Raw genomic sequence first — 25,542 nt, forward strand, 5'->3', positions numbered from 1 at the left:
TTTTTTGAGAACATGCTGAAAAAGATCAGTATCTGGACGAACCGTGCAGCCCTGGGGAGATTATACGAGTATGCTATATGAAGTTGCCACTTACATATCTGCAGACGCTAGCTGGCAGATGCGGAAATGACGTAGAAGCATTTAAGGGCATTCTTATGGAACTGGAGTTTGCCTATAACGATCAGCAGGTGCGTGAGAAGAAGAAGCAAAGGGAACCGCATGAGGAAGGCCAAGACGCGAATATAGAGAGAAACAGAAACCAGATGAGGAATAACTATGCCGGTAACGGTAACAATAGGGGAAACAACCCACAGTGGCGCGATAATAGACGACAAAATTTTCCGCCACAGGAACGTCGGTGGAACCAGGGTAATAATAACTGGAACCCAGCCAATCAAAATGGAAGGGATCAACCAGTGCAGAACTGGAGAGCGAGTGAAGACCGCAATCCAGAACCTGCGCAAATAATCGAAATACGTCCGGCGAACCCTGGCCGTACGCAAAATGCGCAAAACAGACAAGAATGACTAGGGCGGCACACTCGGCAGCGGAAGAACGCGGCCGGGAACAAAGTAGTGTATAATTAGATTAGATTTTTGTGATTTGTTGGCGATGTTTATTTGTATTAGTATAGGCAGTGTTTTATTTGTGTTTTGTGATTATTTGTTTTATGTTGTGTGTATTTGTTTTGCTATTTTTCATGTGTTTGTCTTATTTTGGTATGGATTGTGTCTATATTATGCGTTTGATGTTAAATTTTGTTGTATGGGGACCACTGGCTCGCTTAGTATAGAAAATTTGCTTCAGCTATGGCACAAACAATATTTAGAAGTATTAGATTAATTATAGAAGGGGTTATCTTATGTAGATAACTTCCTATGCGAAATTTCATGGCAAGGCTATTGGACAGGAGAACTTTCAGGACAAAATCTGGATCTGTGGTGGATGGATTTGGGGTGTGATGAGCGTGTTGTGATGTGGAAGGTGGACATTGCGTCCCACAGAATGTGTTGCGTTTCTTGAGAAGAGTGCAGGGTGTGATGTCCGACGCGGTGGTGTTCAGGACCCACCCGTTGCGTTATTAGCGTATGGCGATAGTGGGTGTTTCGGGTGATAACTATGAGGTGGTCTGTCCGAGGCAGTAGTGTTCGAGACGCACCTGTTTTCACCATTGTGTTGCTAGTGTGAGTAGGGTGATCAAAACGATTATCCGGTGGCCAGTCAATCGCAATTAGGCGATAGGGACGCACCAAACATGGATAATTCGTAATGGGAGCGATGAGGATGTTGTGTGAAAAGGCGAGTTTTGAGCCGCCATAGAAAGACGTAAATCAGGTGGCTAGTCGCACGCAATAGCGTGATCGGCAGACCTTATTGATTATTTGTGCCGTAGGAGTGTTGTAGAGACGTATTAGCGACGCTAGCCGAGTCTGGGCTGAACTATTTGAGTTAAGCAGAGACACTAAAACAACACGCCATTCAGTTTAAAGGAAGATAATAAAGTTCACCACAAAAGATAGATGCTCTGAAGTCCAGCCATGAACCTTGACCACTATCACTGATTTTTACTTGCTGTAACGTGCAAAACTAACTCTTGTTTTGTTCAACAGATAAGCATGACGTTGAATTGAGCCTACCGTTACAGACAGAAGCAGACTAGGAGCGGAAAACCAATACCATAACCAGTCAAACAAGCACAACATCAAAGGGGTATCGGAGAAATTCGGAGTTAGAGTAACCTACAATAATATGCAACAAATGTTTTTAATTGTTCACAGATAATAGCAGCAACTGAGCGACGCCAGGGAAAGGAGTTTACTATAAAATGTCACGGTATGTAGTAGTAGCATGTTGACGTCAACTGCAGAAAGTAGAAATAGAGAAATTAGTAGTTAGAGACCATGTGGTAACGGGATGACTAAATTAATAAACGTTTATTTTATCCACAGGAAAAGACCATCATGCTTGTTTCTGTAATTTTGTTTTGAAAATTTTGTTTAAGAAATGTCTTTCTGTAAAGTAATTGTAATATATTGTACGTGACGACGTAAGAGTGGTTCAAGTGGCTCTGAGCACTATGGGACTTAACATCGGAGGTCATCAGTCCCCTAGAACTTGGAACTACTTAGACCTAATTGACCTAAGGACATCACACACATCCATGCCCGAGGCAGGATTCGAACCTGCGACCGTAGCAGTCACGCGGTTCCAGACTGAAGCGCCTAGAACCGCTCGTCCACCGCGGCCGGCTGACGACGTAAGAGGAAGTGGCTTAGGCAATAAGTAATCATGTATAAAATATCGTATCCTTAGTGAGTGCAGTTACACTTTGTGGCGGTGACTGACCAGCTGACGACGAGCGGGACAACAGACGAGAAGCACGAGGGAACTTCGTCCACGTGAGCACGTTTGCTGCTGCTGCTGCTGCTGCCACTGGCGGATCGTGAACGCTTCATTTTTGCACGTTTAATTACGAAGACGTAACTAGTACTGGACGAATGAAGTATATGAGCAGTGTGAGAGTGAGGTGGACCGTGCACTGATTTATATAGGTCCTGCCTAGCGCGTGTATGTAGGCGCGGGAGTGTGACATAGAGAGATGACGCTATCTCTCTCTCTCGCACCGCGCCACGGCAATAGGAACTAGACACGCACCACGTGGTGGATACACTGGGTGCGACCTTGTTGTTGTTGTTGAATAACGGTGCTTTAGAATGGTGGTGGTGTTATGAAAATATTTACGAAAGGCTACGCCTAGCGCATATAAGTAGGCGGGGGGTGTGTCTCTGACGTCATGGCCGCCATCATGGATAACGGTACTTTGGAATGGTACCGGCATTGGAATGGTACCGGGCTTGTTCCAATACTACTATCAACAGCTCTAATTACATGTGCTGTACATGCGACCGCCTCTGGCCCACAGTGCAGCCAGCACTTGTTCCAGGGGGAGCGGCTCTCCATGTCGGCGTTCGCCAGCGCCTGGCTGGACAGCCCCAGAAAGCTGCACCGCTTGCTGCTGGTCTTCATGCTGCGCTGCGCGCGTCCACCCACCATCACTGTCGGCAAGACGTACACCCTCTCCAAGCGCACCTTTCTCCGGGTACGTATCTGCACCACTGCCCAACTGTTAAGTCAGCTCAACCAGACACACTAGACTGCTCTTCCCAAACTGCATGTCGGAAGAGTTAAAGAATGGGGTGATGCATACCCACAAGATGTTCACTGTGTGACACTTTGAAACTTCGGATGTCACTGAAATAAATCCCTCTTAGTTTTGTTGCGTTGGCTTTGTATGTCTGGGCCAGATTATGTTGGTGAAGGAATATTTTTTTTTTAAATCTTGCCTCTAACGTCTTGTTAGTTTCGTTGTCCTGCAGAGAGATAGCAACAATAAGGGAGCACTCCAAAATTATGTCCGACATTGAGGTGCATATAAAATAGAGGTGCATCACTGAATTCTTCTCTGCTGAACATACTGAGCCAACTGAAATCCACTGACACTTACTACAGGCGCAGAGAGGCGATACAGTATACGGGGCTATGAGAGGCGGAGGGTACTGCATTTCAGTAGTGGTACAAAGCATGTACTGTCACGCCCTAGTCCACCCTGCACAGCTGCCATCCCTCATAGTAAGCAGCGTCTCCATCCCTCATAATAAACAATGTCTCGATAAAATCACCCGTTATGACTGGCGGATTACAATCAAGGAATTGTGCACACAGATGAATGTCTGCTGTAATGCCTTGTATAAGATGTTATGCAACTTGATTGTTGAAAATGTTTACAGGTTGCTTACTCCAGATGTCCACACGAGACTGAAAAATAAACGAATGGAAATTTTTCGGGACCTGCTGGAACAATAACATAATAAATGGAAGTGATACGTAGTATCGCTACTAGCAACCACGATCCAAAGGACAGTCAGTGGAGTGATGACTTGCGAATTCCCCAAAAAAGAAGGGGTTCAAGGTACAACAGTCTGCAAACAAAGTAAAGAGCACAGTCTTCTGGGATAGGCAGAGTATAGTTCTTCTGGTTGTTTCGGAGCGTAAGACAACGGTCAATTCAGAAGGTCGCAACAAGAGACCAACTAGACTGAAAGCCAAAAATTCCAGGAAGTAGAGGAAAGAGGAAGAAAGCTTCTACTTGTAACATGAAAACCCCTAGTCCACCACAGTTTTCTGGCCATGGATCTCATTGTCAAATTTGGATGGACTGTGCTGCAACATCGCCCGTTCAGTCCATCTTTTGGGCCTATAAATGAAGCCTTATGTGGCCCGCATTTTCCAGACTCAGATACTTCCGTCAGGGCTATAAGACAGTGCCTAGCCATAGCTGGTACGCGATCTTATGAGAGTAGCATACAGGCTCTTGCTCATCGTTGGAAAAAGTGCATAACGAATGATGGACAGTATCTAGAAAAATGACAGTATGTAGCTGAAGCCTTACCCTATTTAACTTTGTCACTGTGCTCTCATTACCTGTTGAAGTTTCCATAAAAATAATTGGGAGTTGATAGTTCGGGAATGACCCTCATACATTCCAGTGACATAGCAGCATCTTCTACAAGAGGCGTCTAAATCGGGTGCTAACATTAAAATTTTTTCCTGGAGGATAAAGCCAGAGTAAACAAAGGCACAGTTTTTGCTAGATAGAATTACAATGTTGTTTCTCGACATTTAAATATTTGTACGTCAGATTACATGCTCTTTCCATGATAACGAGACCAGTGATGATTCGGAGGTAATGAAGGTTCATTTGCAAAAGTTGAGATGTCATAAGCGTAACTAGATCATGAAAAAATATTTTTAAGGTGGTGGAAATTGAATCAAATGGATTTGAATTCAAATTAGTTTTTCTCTTCGTGAGATCCGGAAGAATGCTAACGAATTACACTTTCTGGTCGTCTTTCAACTTAAGTTCGACAATCATTAAAAATTTAGGCCCTCATAAAACCCAGTCTGTGCGTAGGCCAGTCTTTTGCGATAAGCCTACGTGATGCTGGGAACATATGACTTTTTTTTCTCATACCAAGGTAATGGCCTACGGGTCAGAGCCTTTAAAACAGGTCTTAGCAGCGCGCTTGTCCATCCCACCATCATTATGTTTCAGATGAGTTTGCTGTTAGCATGCTGGCCGTTGTAACTCGCAAGAGGCAGTATTGGTCTCACAATCGTATCCCTAAGATCTCCTGTAGTTTTTCTCCAAATACCAAGTTTCTTTTCTTTCTGATCACATCGCTGACTACATAGACCTACTGCCTGCTTGAAATATGACCACTTCGTACTACTGAATCTACAATGCAATGGCGTTGATTCGACCTTTAAATCATTTTGCTTACGATACTTTGTGCATTTTTACCCGTGATCCGGTGGTGTTAGTCCATTAGGAATATGTATGGTTCCTATAACTATGCCCATTTCAGTTATAATACGTTGACTATTTACTAACTTCAGATGTCTTATTCTTATTATGGTTTGTGGTTTATCTCCTTCGTCACCAGTCTGTCTGAATAAATACACGAAATATTAATTACAAAAGGCGATTAAAATAGTTTCTGTTCGAAGGCCACACTAACCCCTTGCCTACATGTTGGTGCTTACATACCCATTTGTAGTAGCGCTGGGTTGCATATACGCTGCAGCAACGCTCGCAAACGGAAACTTTTTGATCGCCGCTTATAATTTAATGTCTCATAGTTGAAATAACCCTGCAAGTAAGAAATGATATTTACTGTCTTCATTAAGGGACCTGCGATTAACGATAAGAGGTACAAATGTTGCGACTGAAAGGCGTGGACTGATGACAAAGATACGATCATACGGTTGTTCTCGCAGATATGCGCCGGCTAGCCGCACTTTTTACTAACAGAACAAGCTACGTTATATCTGGCGGCGAATGTTAAATAAACAGATAATTAAGGGTGTTTTCAATATACACAGGCTTTTTATTAACTGAACAAGGTACGTTATACCGGGCGGCGAATGTTAAATAAACTGGTAATTAAGGGTGTTTTCAATATACACAGGCTTAGCAACACTATCAGACTGCACGCTAACGATTCTGAGACATACAAAGTTTAGGACGACTTGGACTGCATTTACATTTGGTGTAATTAACGTCAGACCTGACAGTATCTGATTACAATATTTTATATAAATATAACTTTAGGAATAACACTAAAAAGTCGTATGAACTGGGAAGAACACATAACAGGAATCTGTATAGAAAACCACATGCAAGTCTCTTGTGAGGCTATCTCTAGTGTATTAATCCAAAGTTGGAAGTTCTTATCACGTAGATATGACAGCAGATATCGAATTCTTAATAAGTCAGCATAGCCAGTATGGTAAATCAGCGGAGATGGTAGGATAACACAAATGGGAATCTTTGGAAAAAAGGCGACTTCATGCACGCGAAACACTGTAGGGTAAATTTTGAGGAAGACTTTACAACAGTTCTGTCGCCACTATCGTACATCTCGCGTTGCTATGAAATTTCTGTCTCTTTAACATGGTTCATTTGTCTTCATGAAATGTTCTTTTCATTTCGTGCATGTATATATGAAGGTTGATTCAGATTAGTTGTTCGTCTCATATATTTCCGAGATCCTCGATAATATCGTAATTATGTTTTCGCGCAGATGAAATCCTCATTAAACGAAGTGTAGGCTCTGGTCATGGCTATATTCATGCTATGAAAAATTCAAATGGCTCTAAGCACTATGGGACTTAATCATGGTATGAAGATATCGGTACTAACTGCGCTTTTTTAAATAGAACTATGGAAATTTCTGCTCCATGATTCGTACATCTGAAAGAGGTGAATTCAAACGTGTTCCACTTTCCGAATTCAGATAAGTAGTTTTGAAGATATCAGTATTTATACTTCAATATTTCTCTGCTTTGAGCATAAAAATTGGTTGTTATCACGCAAAACTGTTGCGTCCGGTTGATGGGACTCCGCTGATAGAATCTAATTAATGTCATCTGTTACAATTTTTAAATACAGTCTTGGTGGCAGCTGATGTTAGCTTCTGACCGATTTCGGTCTTTTAATTAGGAGACATCATCAGAGTTTGCACTGTAATAAGAAAAGTAAAAGTGCTATATTACATAGACAAGTCAATGGCGTAGAAGTATACTCTAAAACGATGTATCATTACCCATCTGGATGACGGCGATGGCGCCTGACCCGCTATGGAGGCCTCAGTCATTGTAACTGATGCTGATGGCTTAGCAGCCACGAGTTATATAGGGTAGAGAGAGGGCGCTCCATAGCCTAAGGCATCGGCGTCAGCCAGTAGGGAAAGACTTACATATCGTTTTGAGTCTTCATTTTTAAATATTTATCTTTTAAATTTAATTAATTCGTTTATGGTTCATAATCTATGTTAGAGCCAGCCTCATAAAATGTATTAAAATTTAGTGTAATTCGTTAAGTGAGGTCCAGAGCTACTGGTATTTATTCGTAAGAAAACCAGGTGTATGGCATATTGATACGAAACGATTTTTACCATCAAATAGATAACAAATCTTACAAATGCAACTCGTTATTCTAATAGTTGTGACTATTCTAATAGTTGTGACAAAGCCGTTAAACAGTCGCACAAATATTACTTTATGATACCAGCAACGCCAACGATTTTACAAATGACGTGTATACGATTTTAACATAATTTCTACATTTTTACTGCTCTTCTTAAGACGACCATTCAAGTCATGAGACGCCTAAATATCAGTAAATAGAAAGATGAAGAGCGTAGCTCGTGGTCTTGCGGTAGCGTTCTCGCTTCCCGCGCGTGGGGTCCCGGTTCGATTCCCGGCGGGGTCAGGGATTTTTCCTGACGACTGGGTGCTGTTGTGTCGTCACCATCATTCATCCCCATTTCGGTCGGAGGAAGGCAATGGCAAACGACCTCCACTAGGACCTTGCCTAGTACCGCGGTGCGGGTCTCCCGCATCGTCCCCTACGCTCCTCGGAATATCGGATCTCATCATTATCATCAGAAAGATGATATCTGTCGTGCGCTATTATTAAAACCAAAAGCCGTCAACACCCGCAACAGAAAATCATGACTAACCCGATCAAATGCATGATAAAAATCAATAAAAATTAAACCTCCCGACACGGCAATAGTGGAAACGATCGAGATAAGATCACGACATTCAGCAACGGGAGCCAAAAGTAAGACCCTGGACACAACTTTGATAATGCGCGATAATGTCAGCAAGCAAAACCGACAAGCGACTATTTATCACCAGCGCTACGACTTTATAATCAAAATTGAGTAGCGTTATCGGTCAGACCTTATCCACGGGCAGATGTCCCGTCTTTTTGGGAATTGAAACGATTTTTACGAGCTTAAAGGAGGCAGAGATATGTACCCCTTGCACAACTTCATTCACCATAGATGTTACCGTATCTCCTATCAGAGGCCAAAACCGAACACAAAATTCTTTGGGAAGCCCATCCAAATCCGGTGATTTGCGGGAAGGACACTGAACTACAACGTCAGATATCTGATCACTGTGAAAAGTTGCCAAAAACTCCTCACAAAGAGCTGGAGTAACAACACTGTCAAAGAGGGAAATAAAATCAGCAGACGGTATACCGTCTGATGCCACTCCTATGTAAAGATTGAAAAATACCGGAAAGTTCATGCGTTATATCAGGTTGGGATGGCCACTAACGTACATCTATAGGACGAAGGGTAGTGAGACATGTCCTCTGAAATCGCATTCGAAGCCGAATTAGATTATACAGAAATTATTGAGAACATTTCTCTTGGAGGACAGCGTTTTTTTTTTTAATTACTTAAAATTGAACGTCAACAGTCACAACCGCACGAAACTTCTTTTTTTACGATGTTACCGGTTCCGGTCTGTTTTAGACCATCTTCAGACCTCACACCATGCTGGTAGATAGTGGCTGTGAACGGAGCAGGCGCTACGACTCTACGAACGCTAACTTGCCGAGTCGTGGCGCCTGCTCCTTTCACAGCCACTATCTACTATCATGGTGTGAGATCTGAAGATGGATTAAAATATACAGAAACAGGTAACCTCATAAAAAAAGAAGTTTCTTGTGGTTGTGACTGTTCATGTTCATTTTTAAGATTATACAGAGACGTCAAATCATCATGGAGAATCGAATGCAGCTGAGATCGCAAACGAAGACCATCTAATTGTAGTCTTTTGGGTTGCAGGAGTTTCGCCTTCACACGGTGAACTTCCATAAGTCTTAAAGGGATGTCTCGAGCACTATCATAAAGACCACCGAAGGTCAGTATACTAAAATTCCTGAGTCCTCATTTCAGCCGCTTTACCAGCCCTAAAGCGCATGAGTGCAGTGACTAGTCAAAATATAGCAATGTCATCCCACCATTCCATAATTGAGGGATAACGCACTGTCAAACTGATTGCCTGCCCCACACGACAGCAATGATATCATCCAGAGAGAGGTCCGCCAGACGTAAGATATTTAACTTCCAAATATGGCGAGAAAGATGTATCCGCTGCAGGACTTGGTTAAGAGCCATTGAAACAGCACAGTGATCAGTGAAGCTGGCAGGGATTACATCAACTGACAAGAGTTGGCTGTATAAGGAAGCAGACGAACAAAAGTGGTACATTCGACTACTAGAAGTACTGTAAAATATGTAAAATGCACTAATGCTAATGTGGGATATCTGCAGATCAAGGAATCCTGTAGACTCAAGGACGCCAGTACATCATTAAGTTCACGACAATAGTTATACACTCCTGGAAATGGAAAATAGAACACATTGACACCGGTGTGTCAGACCCACCATACTTGCTCCGGACACTGGGAGAGGGCTGTACAAGCAATGATCACACGCACGGCACAGCGGACACACCAGGAACCGCGGTGTTGGCCGTCGAATGGCGCTAGCTGCGCAGAATTTGTGCACCGCCGCCGTCAGTGTCAGCCAGTGTGTCGTGGCATACGGAGCTCCATCGCAGTCTTTAACACTGGTAGCATGCCGCGTCAGCGTGGACGTGAACCGTATGTGCAGTTGACGGACTTTGAGCGAGGGCGTATAGTGGGCATGCGGGAGGCCGGGTGGACGTACCGCCGAATTGCTCAACACGTGGGGCGTGAGGTCTCCACAGTACATCGATGTTGTCGCCAGTGGTCGGCGGAAGGTGCACGTCCCCGTCGACCTGGGACCGGACCGCAGCGACGCACGGATGCACGCCAAGACCGTAGGATCCTACGCAGTGCCGTAGGGGACCGCACCGCCACTTCCCAGCAAATTAGGGACACTGTTGCTCCTGGGGTATCGGCGAGGACCATTCGCAACCGTCTCCATGTAGCTGGGCTACGGTCCCGCACACCGTTAGGCCGTCTTCCGCTCACGCCCCAACATCGTGCAGCCCGCCTCCAGTGGTGTCGCGACAGGCGTGAATGGAGGGACGAATGGAGACGTGTCGTCTTCAGCGATGAGAGTCGCTTCTGCCTTGGTGCCAATGATGGTCGTATGCGTGTTTGGCGCCGTGCAGGTGAGCGCCACAATCAGGACTGCATACGACCGAGGCAGACAGGGTCAACACCCGGCATCATGGTGTGGGGAGCGATCTCCTACACTGGCCGTACACCACTGGTGATCGTCGAGGGGACACTGAATAGTGCACGGTACATCCAAACCGTCATCGAACCCATCGTTCTACCATTCCTAGACCGGCAAGGGAACTTGCTGTTCCAACAGGACAATGCACGTCCGCATGTATCCCGTGTCACCCAACGTGCTCTAGAAGGTGTAAGTCAACTACCCTGGCCAGCAAGATCTCCGGATCTGTCCCCCATTGAGCATGTTTGGGACTGGATGAAGCGTCGTCTCACGCGGTCTGCACGTCCAGCACGAACGCTGGTCCAACTGAGGCGCCAGGTGGAAATGGCATGGCTAGCCGTTCCACAGGACTACATCCAGCATCTCTACGATCGTCTCCATGGGAGAATAGCAGCCTGCATTGCTGCGAAAGGTGGATATACACTGTACTAGTGCCGACATTGTGCATGCTCTGTTGCCTGTGTCTATGTGCCTGTGGTTCTGTCAGTGTGATCATGTGATGTATCTGACCCCAGGAATGTGTCAATAAAGTTTCCCCTTACTGGGACAATGAATTCACGGTGTTCTTATTTCAATTTCCAGGAGTGTAGTTGGGAGTCCGAACCACACGACGTAAGATGCAGTTGAAATCTGCCCTCGTCAAAATCTTTGGCGGATTTTGACGAAGTAAATAAATGACTTCTTTCTTATAAAAGCTCGAGAGGTCATATGTACGACCAGATCCAGATGTAGCATAAAGAAAAATTAAGGCATCATAGAAACGATACCCCATACCCTGACCGTCGTCATGTGTATCAAAGTCTGTCGACGGAAAGCCATCCATGTAAAGCACGGCCATGCCAGTAGAATTTTCTCGCGCAGTGTTAAAAAACATAGAATACCCAGGAAAAAACGCATCAAATAATACTTCTTGCAAAAACACATCAGCTTGGGAATCATAAATAAACCGTCGTAACGCAGCATGCCATAGTGGAGAGCTTATCCTGTTAACATTTAAGGTAAGAAACCTATACATCTACGTTAATTAACACAAGTAAGGCATGAAAGCAGAACTAGAAAAAAATGTACACATCACGTCCCACTCTCCCCAGCACCGGCAGAAGGCGCGGATGAAGGTACAGGATCTGAATCCTCTCGACAGGAAGGTGCAGATTCCATGCTTTGTCTTTTTCGTCGCGACGCTGCACGCTCAGGTTGAAAACATTTCACACCACTCAGTGACAACATAACTTCTTGACGCGGAAGGGTAGCGGCTCATCAAAGACCACTGTGGGGAGGGAGGAGTCCCCACTCCACGCAACGGAAAGCGAGAAATACCACCGGGAGCGATGAAAGTCATCATCAGGTAAAGAAGAGACTAGCGATGCAGCGTCTGAAGCTGTCTGCATCATCTGACTGCCCGGAAGAGAATCCGTAGTAACCTGTCCTTCTGTCGCATAAGATTGAGGAAGAGATGGCATTTCACTAGAACAATGGAATGGCGGGACACCAGACGATGTTTCCGGTAAATCATCGGATCCCTCCGGAACAGACGTTTGTAGAATGGATGAGAGGACGCACGTGCAACATTCATTTCAACATCAACAGAACCAACCTTGCCAACCCTGGCGAAATAAGAACGGTAGTCATCGACGGTAATCATAGCATCACCACTGAATGAAGCACCATCCACCACCACCACCTTCTCGGAGAGGCGGTATTGGGGCGGGGAGGGGAAGGAACGGGAGGGGGAGCGGGGGGTGAGTTCAAAATCTTCACTATTCTGAGTCCGCCGGTGTTTAAGTTGTGCTACCGATGCCGGCGCATTAACGGCAACAGGTGCCGCATCTGGACCTGCCGGTAGCGGCTGAAAGTCGTGCGGAGTGATGGCCAACGTCCTCTAAAGCTGGCAAATACTGACAGCAGACTGCGAAGACACTAATTCAGCTAATGGCAACGGACGACTTTAAAACCTCAATACGGCGGGGACAGTGGATAAGAAATGGCCACTTTCATTGCATAGCAACAGGTTCCTTCTTGCCCTCCTTATGTTAGATGATTCCGGTGACCACAAACATTCAGGTGTGAAAGTATATTCTTTTGAACATACATTTCTGCGGTTCGTATACCACAGCAATATAGCAAGCAATGTTTAACAGACCAGCTTTCCCCCTTAATATACCGAACGACTCCATAAGGAAACATAAGAAAAGAATCGTTCACTCCGGGTGGAAGATTGTAAACTCTAATCGGAATATACTCGATCGCCGCATTTGCAAGGAGAACAGGATTAACGGAACCATCACGATGATTAAACATCACCTGAGAATCAACCCGAGAAAGACGCCGGTCTACTTGCAAGGGGTCTGGAAACTTCACAAAAAGTGCGTGCAAATCAGAATCAAAATAATCAGTATCTACTCGATCAGATGTAACACGAATCGTATCAACCAACAAACAGTGAACTTCTAGAGAGCCGGGTTGCACATGACGCGTACTCTTGTCAAAACTGAAACGAACGGTACCCCGACGAAAGTGTTCTTGGGAGGATGGACAGACATCATGCCGCGGGCAGAGAACGCCGCCGCCAGAGCACACCAACGACGAATTCCGCTAGGCAAGAATGATGTGACACCGGCTGATACACACACGAGACTACGTACACGAAAGTTCGACACACGCGGTGCTGCTATACAGGTGGAAGCAGGAACAACCTGCTCACTCGACTCGCAAGGCAGAAATGGCTACGGAGATGGACATTGCCTTGATAATATGTCTACAAAATCGTAGCTTCACAAATGATTTTGAACGAAAGATGATTGGACATTTTTCAAGATTTGGTGGTGTGACGTGTGCTGACTGTGGCGTGCTCTCCTGCACTTGGTTGGGCCACAACTCAGCTCTCATATACTGGGCTGGCGGGACACCCGGCTGCGCCGCAACCGACCTGCCTCGGGGAACGAGTTACTGGTTCTTCCGAAAGACGGAGCCTTACAAAAATTTTAATTTGAAAATCAGAGTGTTTTATTCTCAGCAATTGTTTTACAAGTTTACACATTTTAGCACATTACTTGGCTAAGTTTTAGTTCATAGGGGTCATTTTTTTATTTATCCGACACGTGTAATTACAACACGCAAAACTTTTACAACAACCATGTTAAGGCACAAAGTATATACTACCAAAGTGAGCGCGGGTTTAGTACAGATACAGGTACAGTGGTTGGACAAAAATATGGAAACACTGCGAGAAATGCTTTCTTGAGCATGAATGCAGATGCTAACCAAACCTGCAGAATGTGTTGTTATATTTGAGCACGGACCAGGGCCTTTGCTAGGTCTTCTGCCACCCTCGGCGAGAACTAGAAAAATGACGCCCCCTCTTTTTTTCCTACCATCGGTCTCCCCAAATCCGAACCCCTCCATCACTACCAACATACAACGGCACCACAATGTAAATCTCCTATTATACTTTTAATCATTAATCTAAAGTGACAAAACGTCCTCATTTCCTGGGGACAGTCCTCAATTCAACTGACGCATGAAAAATGTCCTGCGGAGACAAAAGCAAAACGCATGCCAGTGCATGAAACCCTCTCGAGGGCTCGACATATACGATTCAAGATAATATTTGTTTATGTTTTGTACTCGGTAGTAGCTGTTTTAGTTTTGAGGTAGGTAGAGGCAATGTGTTTGCTTGTGTCAAAATAAGTAAAGACTTATTAAGTAACTCTTCCGTATGCTTCTAAAAACTATTCGATGTTTCAATTTTTCCTCTTTTTCATTTTTTCTCCTCATTTTCTCAATTTTTTCGCTGTTTGATTTGAAATTATTTTTTCTGCCTTTTACCGCCTCTAAAATTTTGCCGCCCTAGGTAGCCACCTAGTCTTGCCTAATGGTAGAAACGGCCTAGCCATGGACGGCACCTGTGCAATGCCCTCAATACGTTCCATATATGAGTCGTTGTCAGAACACTGCTCTGTATAAAATATCGAATAAAAACACTTTCAGCCGTCAAAGTTTCCAATTGTTATCTTATTTGAGCAACCAGTTTCAGCGCTACATTATGCGATCTTCAGGCCCCTGACCGACGTCAACGAAGAATCCCATCTCTGGCCCAGTCAAAAAGGGGCCAGCATTCGGTGACTGGTATCTGCAGATTTTTAACACTGCAATCCCTCCGATCGTCACTTGCAAGCACTGTAAAATTTTGTCAACCGATCTGATCAAAAACTCTAAGAATTTTTTAGCTTTTGTAAAATCATTAAGCTTTGAAATCATCTAGTCATTCGCGGAATATAATGGAGAGAAGGACGAAATACTAAATTCGGTCTTCCGAAGTTGTTTCACCACAGAAGATTATAACAGAGTTCCTCTTTGAAACTTCCTGGCAGATTAAAACTGTGTGCCCGACCGAGACTCGAACTCGGGACCTTTGCCTTTCGCAGGCAAGTGCTCTACCATCTGAGCTACCGAAGCGCGACTCACGCCCGGTGCTCACAGCTTTACTTCTGCCAGTATCTCGTCTCCTACCTTCCAAACTTTACAGATGCTCTCCTGCTAACCCTGCAGAACTAGCACTCCTGAAAGAAAGGATGCTGCGGAGACATGGCTTAGCCACAGCCTGGGGTATGTTTCCAGAATGAGATTTTCACTCTGCAGCGGAGTGTGCGCTGATATGAAACTTCCTGGCAGATTAAAACTGTGTGCCCGACTGAGACTCGAACTCGGGACCTTTGCCTTTCGCGGGCAACTGCTCTTCCATTTTTTTTTTTAACGCGCTTCTGCTGACCGACAAACTAGTATGCCCCTTCTGTTGCCTTTGTTTGCAACTTGGCTTGAATAAAAATAAATGTAAATTCCATTGAGAAGGCTTTCACATAATTGTTATGGAAACGTAACTGCATCTATAATTTTCTTTCTCCGTGCGTGGAAAAACGGAAAGAAGCAAACTCATTATTGCTGATAAGTAAAATTCTCTTCTTCAGAAAGGTAATGAATTAAAGTAGGCTTCTGCTGCCTGATATTACACATAAATAATATAAATATGTCTTCCTGTGAAAAGAAGGAATGAAAGAAAGAAACTAAATAAAAGGAAGATACCAGTTTCATCACTGTGTCGTATGCTTCCCTCAAAACAAAGTGATATATACATATGGACTTAATTGGTTTATATATACGATCTTCTCTGATTACTTGCTGTTGGATATCCCCCTCTTGCTACGTGAAGTGCAACCTTGTACCACAAAGCATTCGTCTAATATACGAAATGCTTCGATGGATAATGTAAATTACGCATTTCTACTGGTTACAGTATTGTTTTAGTTAAAAAATTTGCGTAGTTTTCTTTGTATTTTTTAGTACACACCAACTTTTGGTGCTCAGTTGTAAGGTATACCCGGAAGTCCTCCCTATTGCTTGATTCTTTTGTTAGGATGTAATGCATCGTTTGACCTTTCAACCAGTTGATTGCGTTTCGTTTTGTTTTAGGGTAAGGTATACTGTCGGGGTTTAAAAATTCAGCAGGCGTAACGGCGTTGGGCGTAGTTCTGCTGACGCTCGCTATCTTTTGTCTTATGTAGAGCCATATGTCTTTTACCTTGTCACACAACAATCTATGCTCTTCGGTATCTGGTATATTACATAATATACACAGCGGTGACTCGGCCAATCGAATAGAGTGAAGTTTAGAGTTCGTCGTAATTTTCCTGTTTACAGCATAGTTGGTTCAAATGGCGCTGAGCACTATGGGACTTAACTACTGCGGTCATCAGTCCCCTAGAACTTAGAACTACTTAAACCTAACTAACCTAAGGACATCACACACATCCATGCCCGAGGCAGGATTCGAACCTGCGACCGTAGCGGTCACGCGGTTCCAAACTGACGCGCTTAGAACCGCACGGCCACACCGGCCGGCTTGCAGCATAGTACCAGGTCGATCTGACATACGTTGGCAGGTTCCGGCAGTGAATATTTTGCCATATCGTTTCCCAGTTATAACAAGGATACTTTTGTTCTACGTCGTTTCTGGGTTTGTCTTTCATAAAGTTATTGTAAAGTTCTTTCACTTTCATGATGTCTTTTTCAGGGATTCTTGCCTGTATGTAACTGTATTCCACTAAAAAGTATTTCAAGTGGTATAGTCCGTTGGGTATGTGTTGGACATTTATAGGTTCACTGATGTCAGCAGGAGCTATTTCATTTAACAAATGTGCAGCAAGGGTGCTACGTAGTTCTTTCCATTGTTTGTATGTGGTTGAAAGGTATAAGGCTTGCGCTTTTTTGCTGATATCGGTGAGATTTAACCCACCACATTTCGTAGGGAGCATCAGAATGTCATATTTGACTTTGAAAATATGTCCGCGGCTGACAAAATGTCCTAGTGCAGATGCGATACTTTTCGACAAAGGCGCAGGTGTGGCAGAACTTGTGCTACGTAATTAACTTTGGATGTGATATATACATTTGCTACTATTACTTTCTGAAGTTCATCGAGTTTCCTAATACTATGTGCTTGTACAGAGGCGCGTATGCTGTTAAGTAATTTTCGATAATTCGCAGCAATAGTGTGTTTGATATTTCTTTTAAAATCTATGCCGAGACATTTCATGGTTACAAGCTCGCGTAACAGACCCTGCGTTTGCGTCCCAATTCCACGGCCGATGTTGAAAATCCCCGACTTTGTTCTATTAAGTTTTGCACCAGATGCCTGTTCATATTTTGTTACTATTTGTAGTGCGCTCTCTACTTTAGTGCCATTCACGACTAGGAGGCCAACATCATCAGCGTACGCCTTTCACACGATCTTTTCTCCATGTATTTGTAGCCCTTGTAGATGTTTCATAAGGGAGGCAAGCAGGGGTTCGATGGCGATGGCGAAGAGTGGCATTGACATTGGACACCCTTGCCTAATGGAGCTGGTGACGTCAATCGGGCGGCTAACGTGCCCATTGATGACAAATCTGGCTGAGTTGTTTGTTAATTTATTTCGTACTACTGCAATGAAACTCGGTGTGTGTGTGTGTTGGGGTTTATGGGCGCTCAACATCGAGGTCATGAAACTCGGAGGGAAGCCCATTGCGCCCATGGTCCGAAGGAGAAAACGATGATTTACCCTGTCGAATGCTTTATCAAAGTCGAGTGAGATGAGTGCACATTTTATTTTGCAGACGTCGGCCGTTGAGATTAGGTCCCTGTAATCACAAAGGGTCTGGAGAATCCTCCTATCTTTGCCCACACTTGTTTGATAAGGGCCAGTGACGCTGGTCATTGTGGTTTTCAGCCTGCGAGCGAGGATGCGGCCAAAGATTTTATAATCGCTGTTTAAAAGCGTAATTGTCCTCAGAGCGCTTACAGTTTTCGTGTTCGTGGTTTTTGGCACTAACACTACGAGTCCCTCACGAAATTCTTTCGGGATGTCATTTTCAGGGTTTAGTAGTTCGTTGCAGATGAGAGTTAACTTGGGTTTTACGAGGTCACTAAATTTGCGATAAAATTCTGCCGGAATTCCGTCTGCCCCTGGAGCCTTATTTTTCATGCTTCCGTATATAGCTTCGTCGACATCTTCTTCAGTCACTTCCGAGATGAGAGTTTGTGCTTCCGCGTGGCATACTTTGCCCTGGAGGTTGATCATTAACTCGTCTTGAAGCTGTTCGTCAACTGGTTGACTAGACATTAAGGATTCAAAATGCTGTACGATTGCCTCTTTAATCTCTTTTTGCTTCGTCAGCTTCCTTTCATCATCAGTTGTTATTTCAGAGAATATCTTGCGAGACGCCCTTTTGCTTTCACGAGTGACATGATAAATGGAAGTTACCTCGTGCTGAGCTACATTCTGGGCACGCGACCGTATTTGGTAGCCTTCCAGTTGTTTACGCCGAAAGCCAAAATTTTTGCTTTAATTTTGTTAATTCTTTCGTAGTTGTCCACAACAGTTACATCGGACTTGTACAAATCCCTTAGACACTGAAAGTAGAATTCTATAGTTGATTTGTCCCAAAAGTTTTTGTCTTTTGAGTAATTTATGAAAAACCTCCGTATTTTAGGTTTGGCATGTTTCAGCCACCAGTCAGTGCCAGAGTTGTACGAGCTAATTTTGCTTTCACACTCTCTCGATAACTTGTAAAATGCCTCCTGACAAGCTTGGTCTTCCAGATGTGACACGTTGAGCTTCCATGTGCCTCTACCTCGGTAGGTGCCTTGTTTTGTCAGACTGATTGTGCATATGTACGCAGCATGATCCGAGAAAACGGTAGGCTATATTTCAGAGTGCAAAATGTGGTGTTTCAAATTGTGCGTTACATATATCCTGTCTAGACGGCGCGCCGAGTGACTTGTGGTGTGGGTGAAGCCAGGGGCGGCACCGTGCATATGCTCCCATGAGTCTATTAGTCTTAGGTCATTAACTATACGTTCCAGTTCAGTACACTTGTTGAAATTGGGAGTTTGGTCTTTGGCATGCAAAACACAGTTAAAATCCCTTCCCAGGATAAGGTGTTCATATCGAGTTCCAAATAGTGGTACAACTTCTTTAAAGAACTCCGCTCTGCGGTGCCTGTTGCTGGATCCTGAAGGGGCATAGACGTTAATGACTCGTATTTTGTTTATTGTGGCCGCTATGCCTTTACTGTTTAGAAGTGTTACCACATCTTGGACTACTATGCCCTCCTTTGCGAGCAGAGCTGTGCCCATTTCCGTTCCATGCCCTGGGTTTATTATGGCGTTGAAGCCAGGTACGTTACCGAGCTCAATGTCTGTCACTTCTTGTAAAAGGATAATGTCACTGTCAGAAGCATATATAAAATCTTTTAAGTTCTGTAATTTAAAGGAACTATTAATCCTATTAAGGTTTACTGTAGCGATCTTGTAGGCTTGTATGTCAGACATTGTTCGTTCTACTTGGTCAAACTTTAAACAACATTCTTCCGTTTTGTCTCGCAAGCGTCCGCTTTAAAACGCATTTTAATAATATTCACCGGTAGCAAATGTTTCAGTGGTGTGTCCTTGTTCTTTAGAAAGTTCGTTCACGGAGACGTCTTCGTTGAAGAAATAAGTCACCTTTGGGGCTGTAGTACAGTCTGTTTTAGTTTCTGAAACTTCTGTCATTTCTTCATCCGCATTGTTATGATCGCTTTCGTCTGCCCAGCTGGTTGACGTTGTCGTCGGGGGTGGGACGAGTGAATCTTCAGGAGAGTGATTCGCTTCTTGAGGGTGGGTGCTTGCTTTCTTTGTTAGCTTTCCTTGGACGTCCCGTTTTTCCAGCACAGAAGGGGAACGCTCCTCAGAAACTGGTGTCGCTTTCCTGTTGCCAGCCATCTGTTGGCTTAAGCTACTACCTATTTCCTTTGCTTTTTGTCGGAGTGTAGGAGCTGTCTCCTCTGCGCCTTTGCGCGCCAGCCGGCGTTTCTTATTTATTTATTTATTTATTATTTTTTTTTGAAGAATTGCCTCTCGATGGACTTTCTTCAGTAGCCAAGTTAGTTTCGCTTTCCCCCAAGGTGTGCCGGTCTTCAACTTCCGGCGGATCTGCTGCCTTAACAGTTGCAGGTGCCTGTTTCGGTGGAATTTCAACTGTTTTCGTAGGGTGGTGGGACTCTTGTAGGTCGTCAGCTATGAAGGCACAGACGTCCATCGGAATTTCAGTGTCTGGAGAATTTGTATTTGCACACGATTCAGGGCTGAGGAGGCAGTCGGTCGTTCGCGTGCCACGGCGGCGTAGGTTCCAGGCAGTGTTGTCATAGCAGGTGGCCTGGCGGCCTCGCCGGCCGGCAGCTGTGCAGCGCGCCGCTGTATCATTCTGCGCGAACGTGCCCAGGCTTGTTACAGGCGGCACAGGTTCGCGGTTGGTCTTCATAAATTACAATCCCTCTATATCCGCAGCCACTGACGTACGATGGGATGTGCTTTTGTAACTCTAGTCGAAGCTGCCGTACTCCATTTAGTACTGGGAATTTATGCGCGCTTGACCATTTCTCGGCAAAGTTGCTGAGCACTTTACCGTAGGGTGAAATTACGGCATTAATTTGGTCTGTTGTAATCTCAAAAGGCAACTCGAAGATTCGAACTGTGCGAATGCCAAAACCAGCATGTGCAACGGTGACTTCACCAACGTTTCCATCTGAGTGCTTAAATCTCATGACACCTCCGGAAGACTCAACTATTTTCTCGCACAACTCTGAACTACGCAGTTTAACAAAAACGACACAAGCTACAATCGACAGGTGAATCCCGATTATATCATTAAAGGAGAGCTTCACATCCTCTTCTAACCAATTCTCTACTTCAAACGACTTAGGTCTGGCATATCGAGAATCAAAGGTAAGTTTCAACGTATCTTTTCGACTTGGCTGAGCCATCACTGCATAGTACTCATTACTTCTCGAAGTGTTCGATAAACAGAGCTTTAAGCTGCAGCAAGCGCGAGACTTACCACGCGGAAGCACAGACGGCGCAGCGCACACCACACTACGTCCTACCTCCACGCCGGCCGACGGCGAACTCCCATCTCAGCTACCGAAGCACGACTCACGCCCAGTGCTCACAGCTTTACTTCTGCCAGTATCTCGTCTCCTAAGCACACTCCGCTGCAGAGTGAAAATCTCATTCTGGAAACTTCTCCCGGGCTGTGGCTAAGCCATGTCTCCGCAGAAATCTTTCTTTCAGGAGTGCTAGTTCTGCAGGGTTAGCAGGAGAGCTTCTGTAAAGTTTAGAAGGTAGGAGACGAGATACGCAGAAGTAAAGCTGTGAGCACCGGGCGTGAGCCGTGCTTCGGTAGCTCAGATGGTAGAGCACCTGCCCGCGAAAGGCAAAGGTCCCGAGTTCGGGTCTCAGTCGGGCACACAGTTGTAATCTGCCAGGAAGTTTCATATCAGTGCACACTCCGCTGCAGAGTGAAAATCTCATTCTGGAAACATCCCCCAGGCTGTGGCTAAGCCATGTCTCCGCAGTATCCTTTCTTTCAGGAGTGCTAGTTCTGCAGGGTTAGCAGGAGAACTTCTGTAAAGTTTGGAAGGTAGGAGACGAGATACTGGCAGAAGTAAAGCTGTGAGCACCGGGCGTGAGTCGTGCTTCGGTAGCTCAGATCGTAGATCACTTGCCTGCGAAAGGCAAAGGTCCCGAGTTCGAGTCTCGGTCGGGCACACAGTTTTAATCTGGCAGGAAGTTTCATATCAGTGCACACTCCGCTGCAGAGCGAAAATCTCATTCTGGAGAGTTCCTCTTTTCAATCACTGAACGAACGTCGAAATGGCAGATATTGAGATAGACGATCGTGGTGTAGAAAAGTGATTACAATCGCTTAGTAGTGGAAAGGCATTAGGATCAGGTGAGGTAGCTGTAAGATTCTACATAGATTACGCGAAAGAACTTTCTCCCCTTCTACCAGCAGTTTGTTTTAGATCGCTGGGGCAACGAAGGGTACATAACGACTGGACAAAAGCCCAGGTCATTTCCGTTTCCAAGAAAGGCTGTAGATCACATGAGCACAGCTACAGACCTATATCGTTGACATCAATGTGTTGCAGAATCTCCTCTCTAAAAATCAACATAGCTTCCGCAAACAGAGATACTGCGAAACTGAGCTCATTATGTCCCTCCATGAGCTCAGTAGCGCTGTAGACAACGGTGCTCAGTTTGATCCTGTGTCCCTTCAGGAAGGCATTGATATCATCGTATACTAACGTTACGTGAAAAAAATATTAGCTCGTCGACTATCAGACCTGATTTGCAACTGTATTCAAGACTTCCTTGTGGATAGAACTCAACATATCGCTCTTAAAGGAATAAAATTGGCAGATGTAATTTTCGGAATACCTCAAAGAAATGTGACAGGACCTTACTGTTTACATTGTATATAAATGATACAGTAGAAAGCGCCGGTTGCTCTTTAAAGCTATTTGCAGATGATGCGGTTCCCTATAAGATAGCAGCAACGCCAGGAGACAATATTAGATTTGCAGAATAACCAGCAGAGGATTGATGGATGGGGCAGGCTCTGGCTGTTAACCTGGACGTAAATAAATGTAAGATATGTAAGGCAGCAAATTTAATGTTTTTTTAATTCTTTTCGGTTTATATTTACGATGCAGAATTAGAGTATTAAACATGTCACTGGCTATTACTGGCTAGCGCTATGCACTAACAATTTCTGTAGTATTCCGTGTCTGGGAGTTATACCTGAGTGCTGACAGAAACGACGAAGTGGGCTATCCTCAGAAACCGCTATTGGCTAGACGGGTTGGGAAAAGCGTTGTCGTGTTCTGCAGGGGCGATCACAAACTCCCCTGTGAGAGAACAGAGCGAGGAGGTGGCGATTTACAAAGCCAGAGACCACAGATCCCCCATAGAATGGACAGTGCAGGTGGGAGGAAGCACTCCGGTGGGCAGAAAAAAAATTCGGTATGTGTATGTGGAAAAAAAGCCTCGAGGGCAGAACAAGGCAAAAAGACATCCTTTTTAGTGCGAAGGAAAGTGCGAGCTCACACACTATGGTCACGAGCTAGCCACCAAGGAATCTTCTCACAGAAGTGCCGGGGCACACTTCCCACCAACAAGTAGAGACGCGTTTTTGATTGGCGGTGCGCTAAGGATGTAAGTGGGGCAATGGAAACTTCCAGCAAATCTTCTGAAATGAATATGAGCTTCAGGTGGCGGTGGTAAGTTCCTATGAGACCAAACTGCTGAGGTCATCGGTCCCTAGGCTTACACACTACTTAATCTAACTTTAATTTACGCTAAGGATAATGCACACACCCAATGCCCGAGGTAGGACTCGAACATCCGACGGGGGGCAGCCGCGCGAACCGTGGCAAGGCGCCTCACACTGCGCAGCTACCCCGCACGGCTATGGTACCTAATCTAACCTAAGCTAACCTAACCTAACCCAACATTGCAGAATAATTTATTTAAATGACCAGTTATGCACATTTCAAGGGTCATCTTAAGATTATGAGCTCTGTAAAGATATGATAGAGCTGGTTAACTAGGGAAGTCAGCCTATACGTAACATACATACAGATCAGAAATACTGAAGCGTGATATTTGGCTGCAGCTATACATAACGTGTACCAAGGATCAGAAACACAATAAAGTGGTGTTTACCCGTTTGGCTGGAGCTGGTGGCGTGGGGAATAGCTCTGTGTGGTCACTATGGTAATTCTACTAGTGCCTGCCTGCTAGGCGTTAAATACAGTACCAAAACGTGCGCATTTGCTGCAGTACGTCACCTGCAGCCGATGGGAATTTAACTTACGTAAATAACTTAACTTTTGAATGAACTGTAAAAAAATAGGCTAGCTGGGCAACTAGCACTGTGCAAATGTGACAGTTCAAACAAATAATACAAGTTTTTACTAATCTTGCTACAAATTTATGAAAGACTTTAAAATAAAAACACCAATAGGACCAACTGTAAGATCGTTGAATTCCACCTGGTGACCCTTCTTAGCACTTCTGAGACGCCGTTTCCATAGAAATACCGATAGGATGGCTATTGGTGGACAAAGATAAGCAGCAAGGTGCCATTTCCGTGGAGACGCTTCATAACAGCCTCATGTGACCAGATGTATGGAGGATGATGTTACCATGCAGACATCATTCAGGCGGCCGTTAATGGTTACAGATGTGTTTATCGAACGCTTTTCCTAGAGAGATCATGCAGTTGCAATAGCCGTTGGCCACTGTGGATGCAACTAGAAAACGTTGTGGCAACTGCGATGAATCCGCCTTGTATCGACGTAAATACCACTGCAGGTGTAAGTTGATGTTATAGCATACGTTGCTTGAAGTTATCAGCACTAGAATGCTCTTAAGAACATTGAAGTCATAACTGGGTGGGAGAAAAATAGAAAACAGTTAATGCCAAATAAGTTACAGTATGAAAGAAATTATGTAAAGCATGAAGTTCCCTATGGGGTACAGTATGCAAAAATCCAAGACTATCGGTAATATCGCCTCCCACATGTTTTTCATTTGTGAGGTGTTATCCGAAGATCGTCTTGTTCTGTGAGGTTCCCATCATAAGTTCCTTAAAATGTGTTTTAAAGTTACGTCTATTTGTCCAGTATATAACTATTCTCAATCTCTACATGTCAATTTATATACCCTCGAGCAAGAATAATGGTCAATAGCAATTCCAGTCGAATTCTTTAATTTATTTAGGAGGGTGTTTGCGGGTTAAAAGGCAATGGAGGTATTTTTAAAAAGACTATTAAATTTACTGGATACTGTTACCACATAAATCAATTTGGAAAATATTTGTTTTGCCCGTAATTTAAGGTTTTTTGGTTGGACTTTTTGTTGTAGAACATCTATAATTTTTAAGGCCTTCAAAAATGGTTCAAATGGCTCTGAGCACTATGGGACTTAGCATCTGAGGTCATCAGTCCCCTAGAATTTAGAACTACTTAAACCTAAATAACCTAAGGACATCACACACTTCCAAACCCGAGGAAGGATTCGAACCTGCGACCGTAGCTGTTGCGCGGTTCCAGACTGAAGCGCCTAGAATCGCTCGGCCACACAGACCGGTAATTTTTTTTTTTAAACATACTCATTAGCAACATCAGTTTGCTCCAGAATCTCTACTTCCTTTTGTTGTTAATCAGGTATTAATTTTAACATCCTGTTGACATTGTTAGAACAAATCTTTTTGTATTTTAATAGGCGGAAAGAACGCATTAATAATGGCATCAGTCACTGTTGGTATCCTAAAAATAGAAAGAAAATGTTTATGATGATTGTTAGACATGGTCAGTTCCTGAAAATTTATGGTTCCTTGATTTTCATATTTGAGTGTGAAAGCTTTATCTGGGAATGCATCATTCAAAACAGTGGTTAAATTATTTAACTCTTCTCTTGATCCATTCTATAATAAAAGTATGCCATCTATGTATCATTTGTAGCACACAATTATTCTGAAAATTTGCAGGTTTTCTCCAAGAAAAGTGTTTTCTAAATGACTGACAAAAAT

At 44.2% G+C, this 25,542-nt stretch overlaps 1 protein-coding gene across 1 annotated transcript in view; it reads left to right on the top strand.

Annotated features, from left to right (window-relative positions):
* Window positions 1-25,542, top strand: part of LOC126095600 (odorant receptor 43a-like) — a 105,173-nt gene that overhangs the window by 71,013 nt on the left and 8,618 nt on the right. The window contains exon 6 of the mRNA XM_049910372.1: window positions 2,945-3,100. Within this exon, the coding sequence (XP_049766329.1) occupies window positions 2,945-3,100 (156 nt within the window). The remainder of the gene's footprint in view (window positions 1-2,944; window positions 3,101-25,542) is intronic.

The sequence above is a fragment of the Schistocerca cancellata genome, chromosome 8, assembly GCF_023864275.1.
Source record: "Schistocerca cancellata isolate TAMUIC-IGC-003103 chromosome 8, iqSchCanc2.1, whole genome shotgun sequence".
Lineage (NCBI taxonomy): Eukaryota > Metazoa > Arthropoda > Insecta > Orthoptera > Acrididae > Schistocerca > Schistocerca cancellata.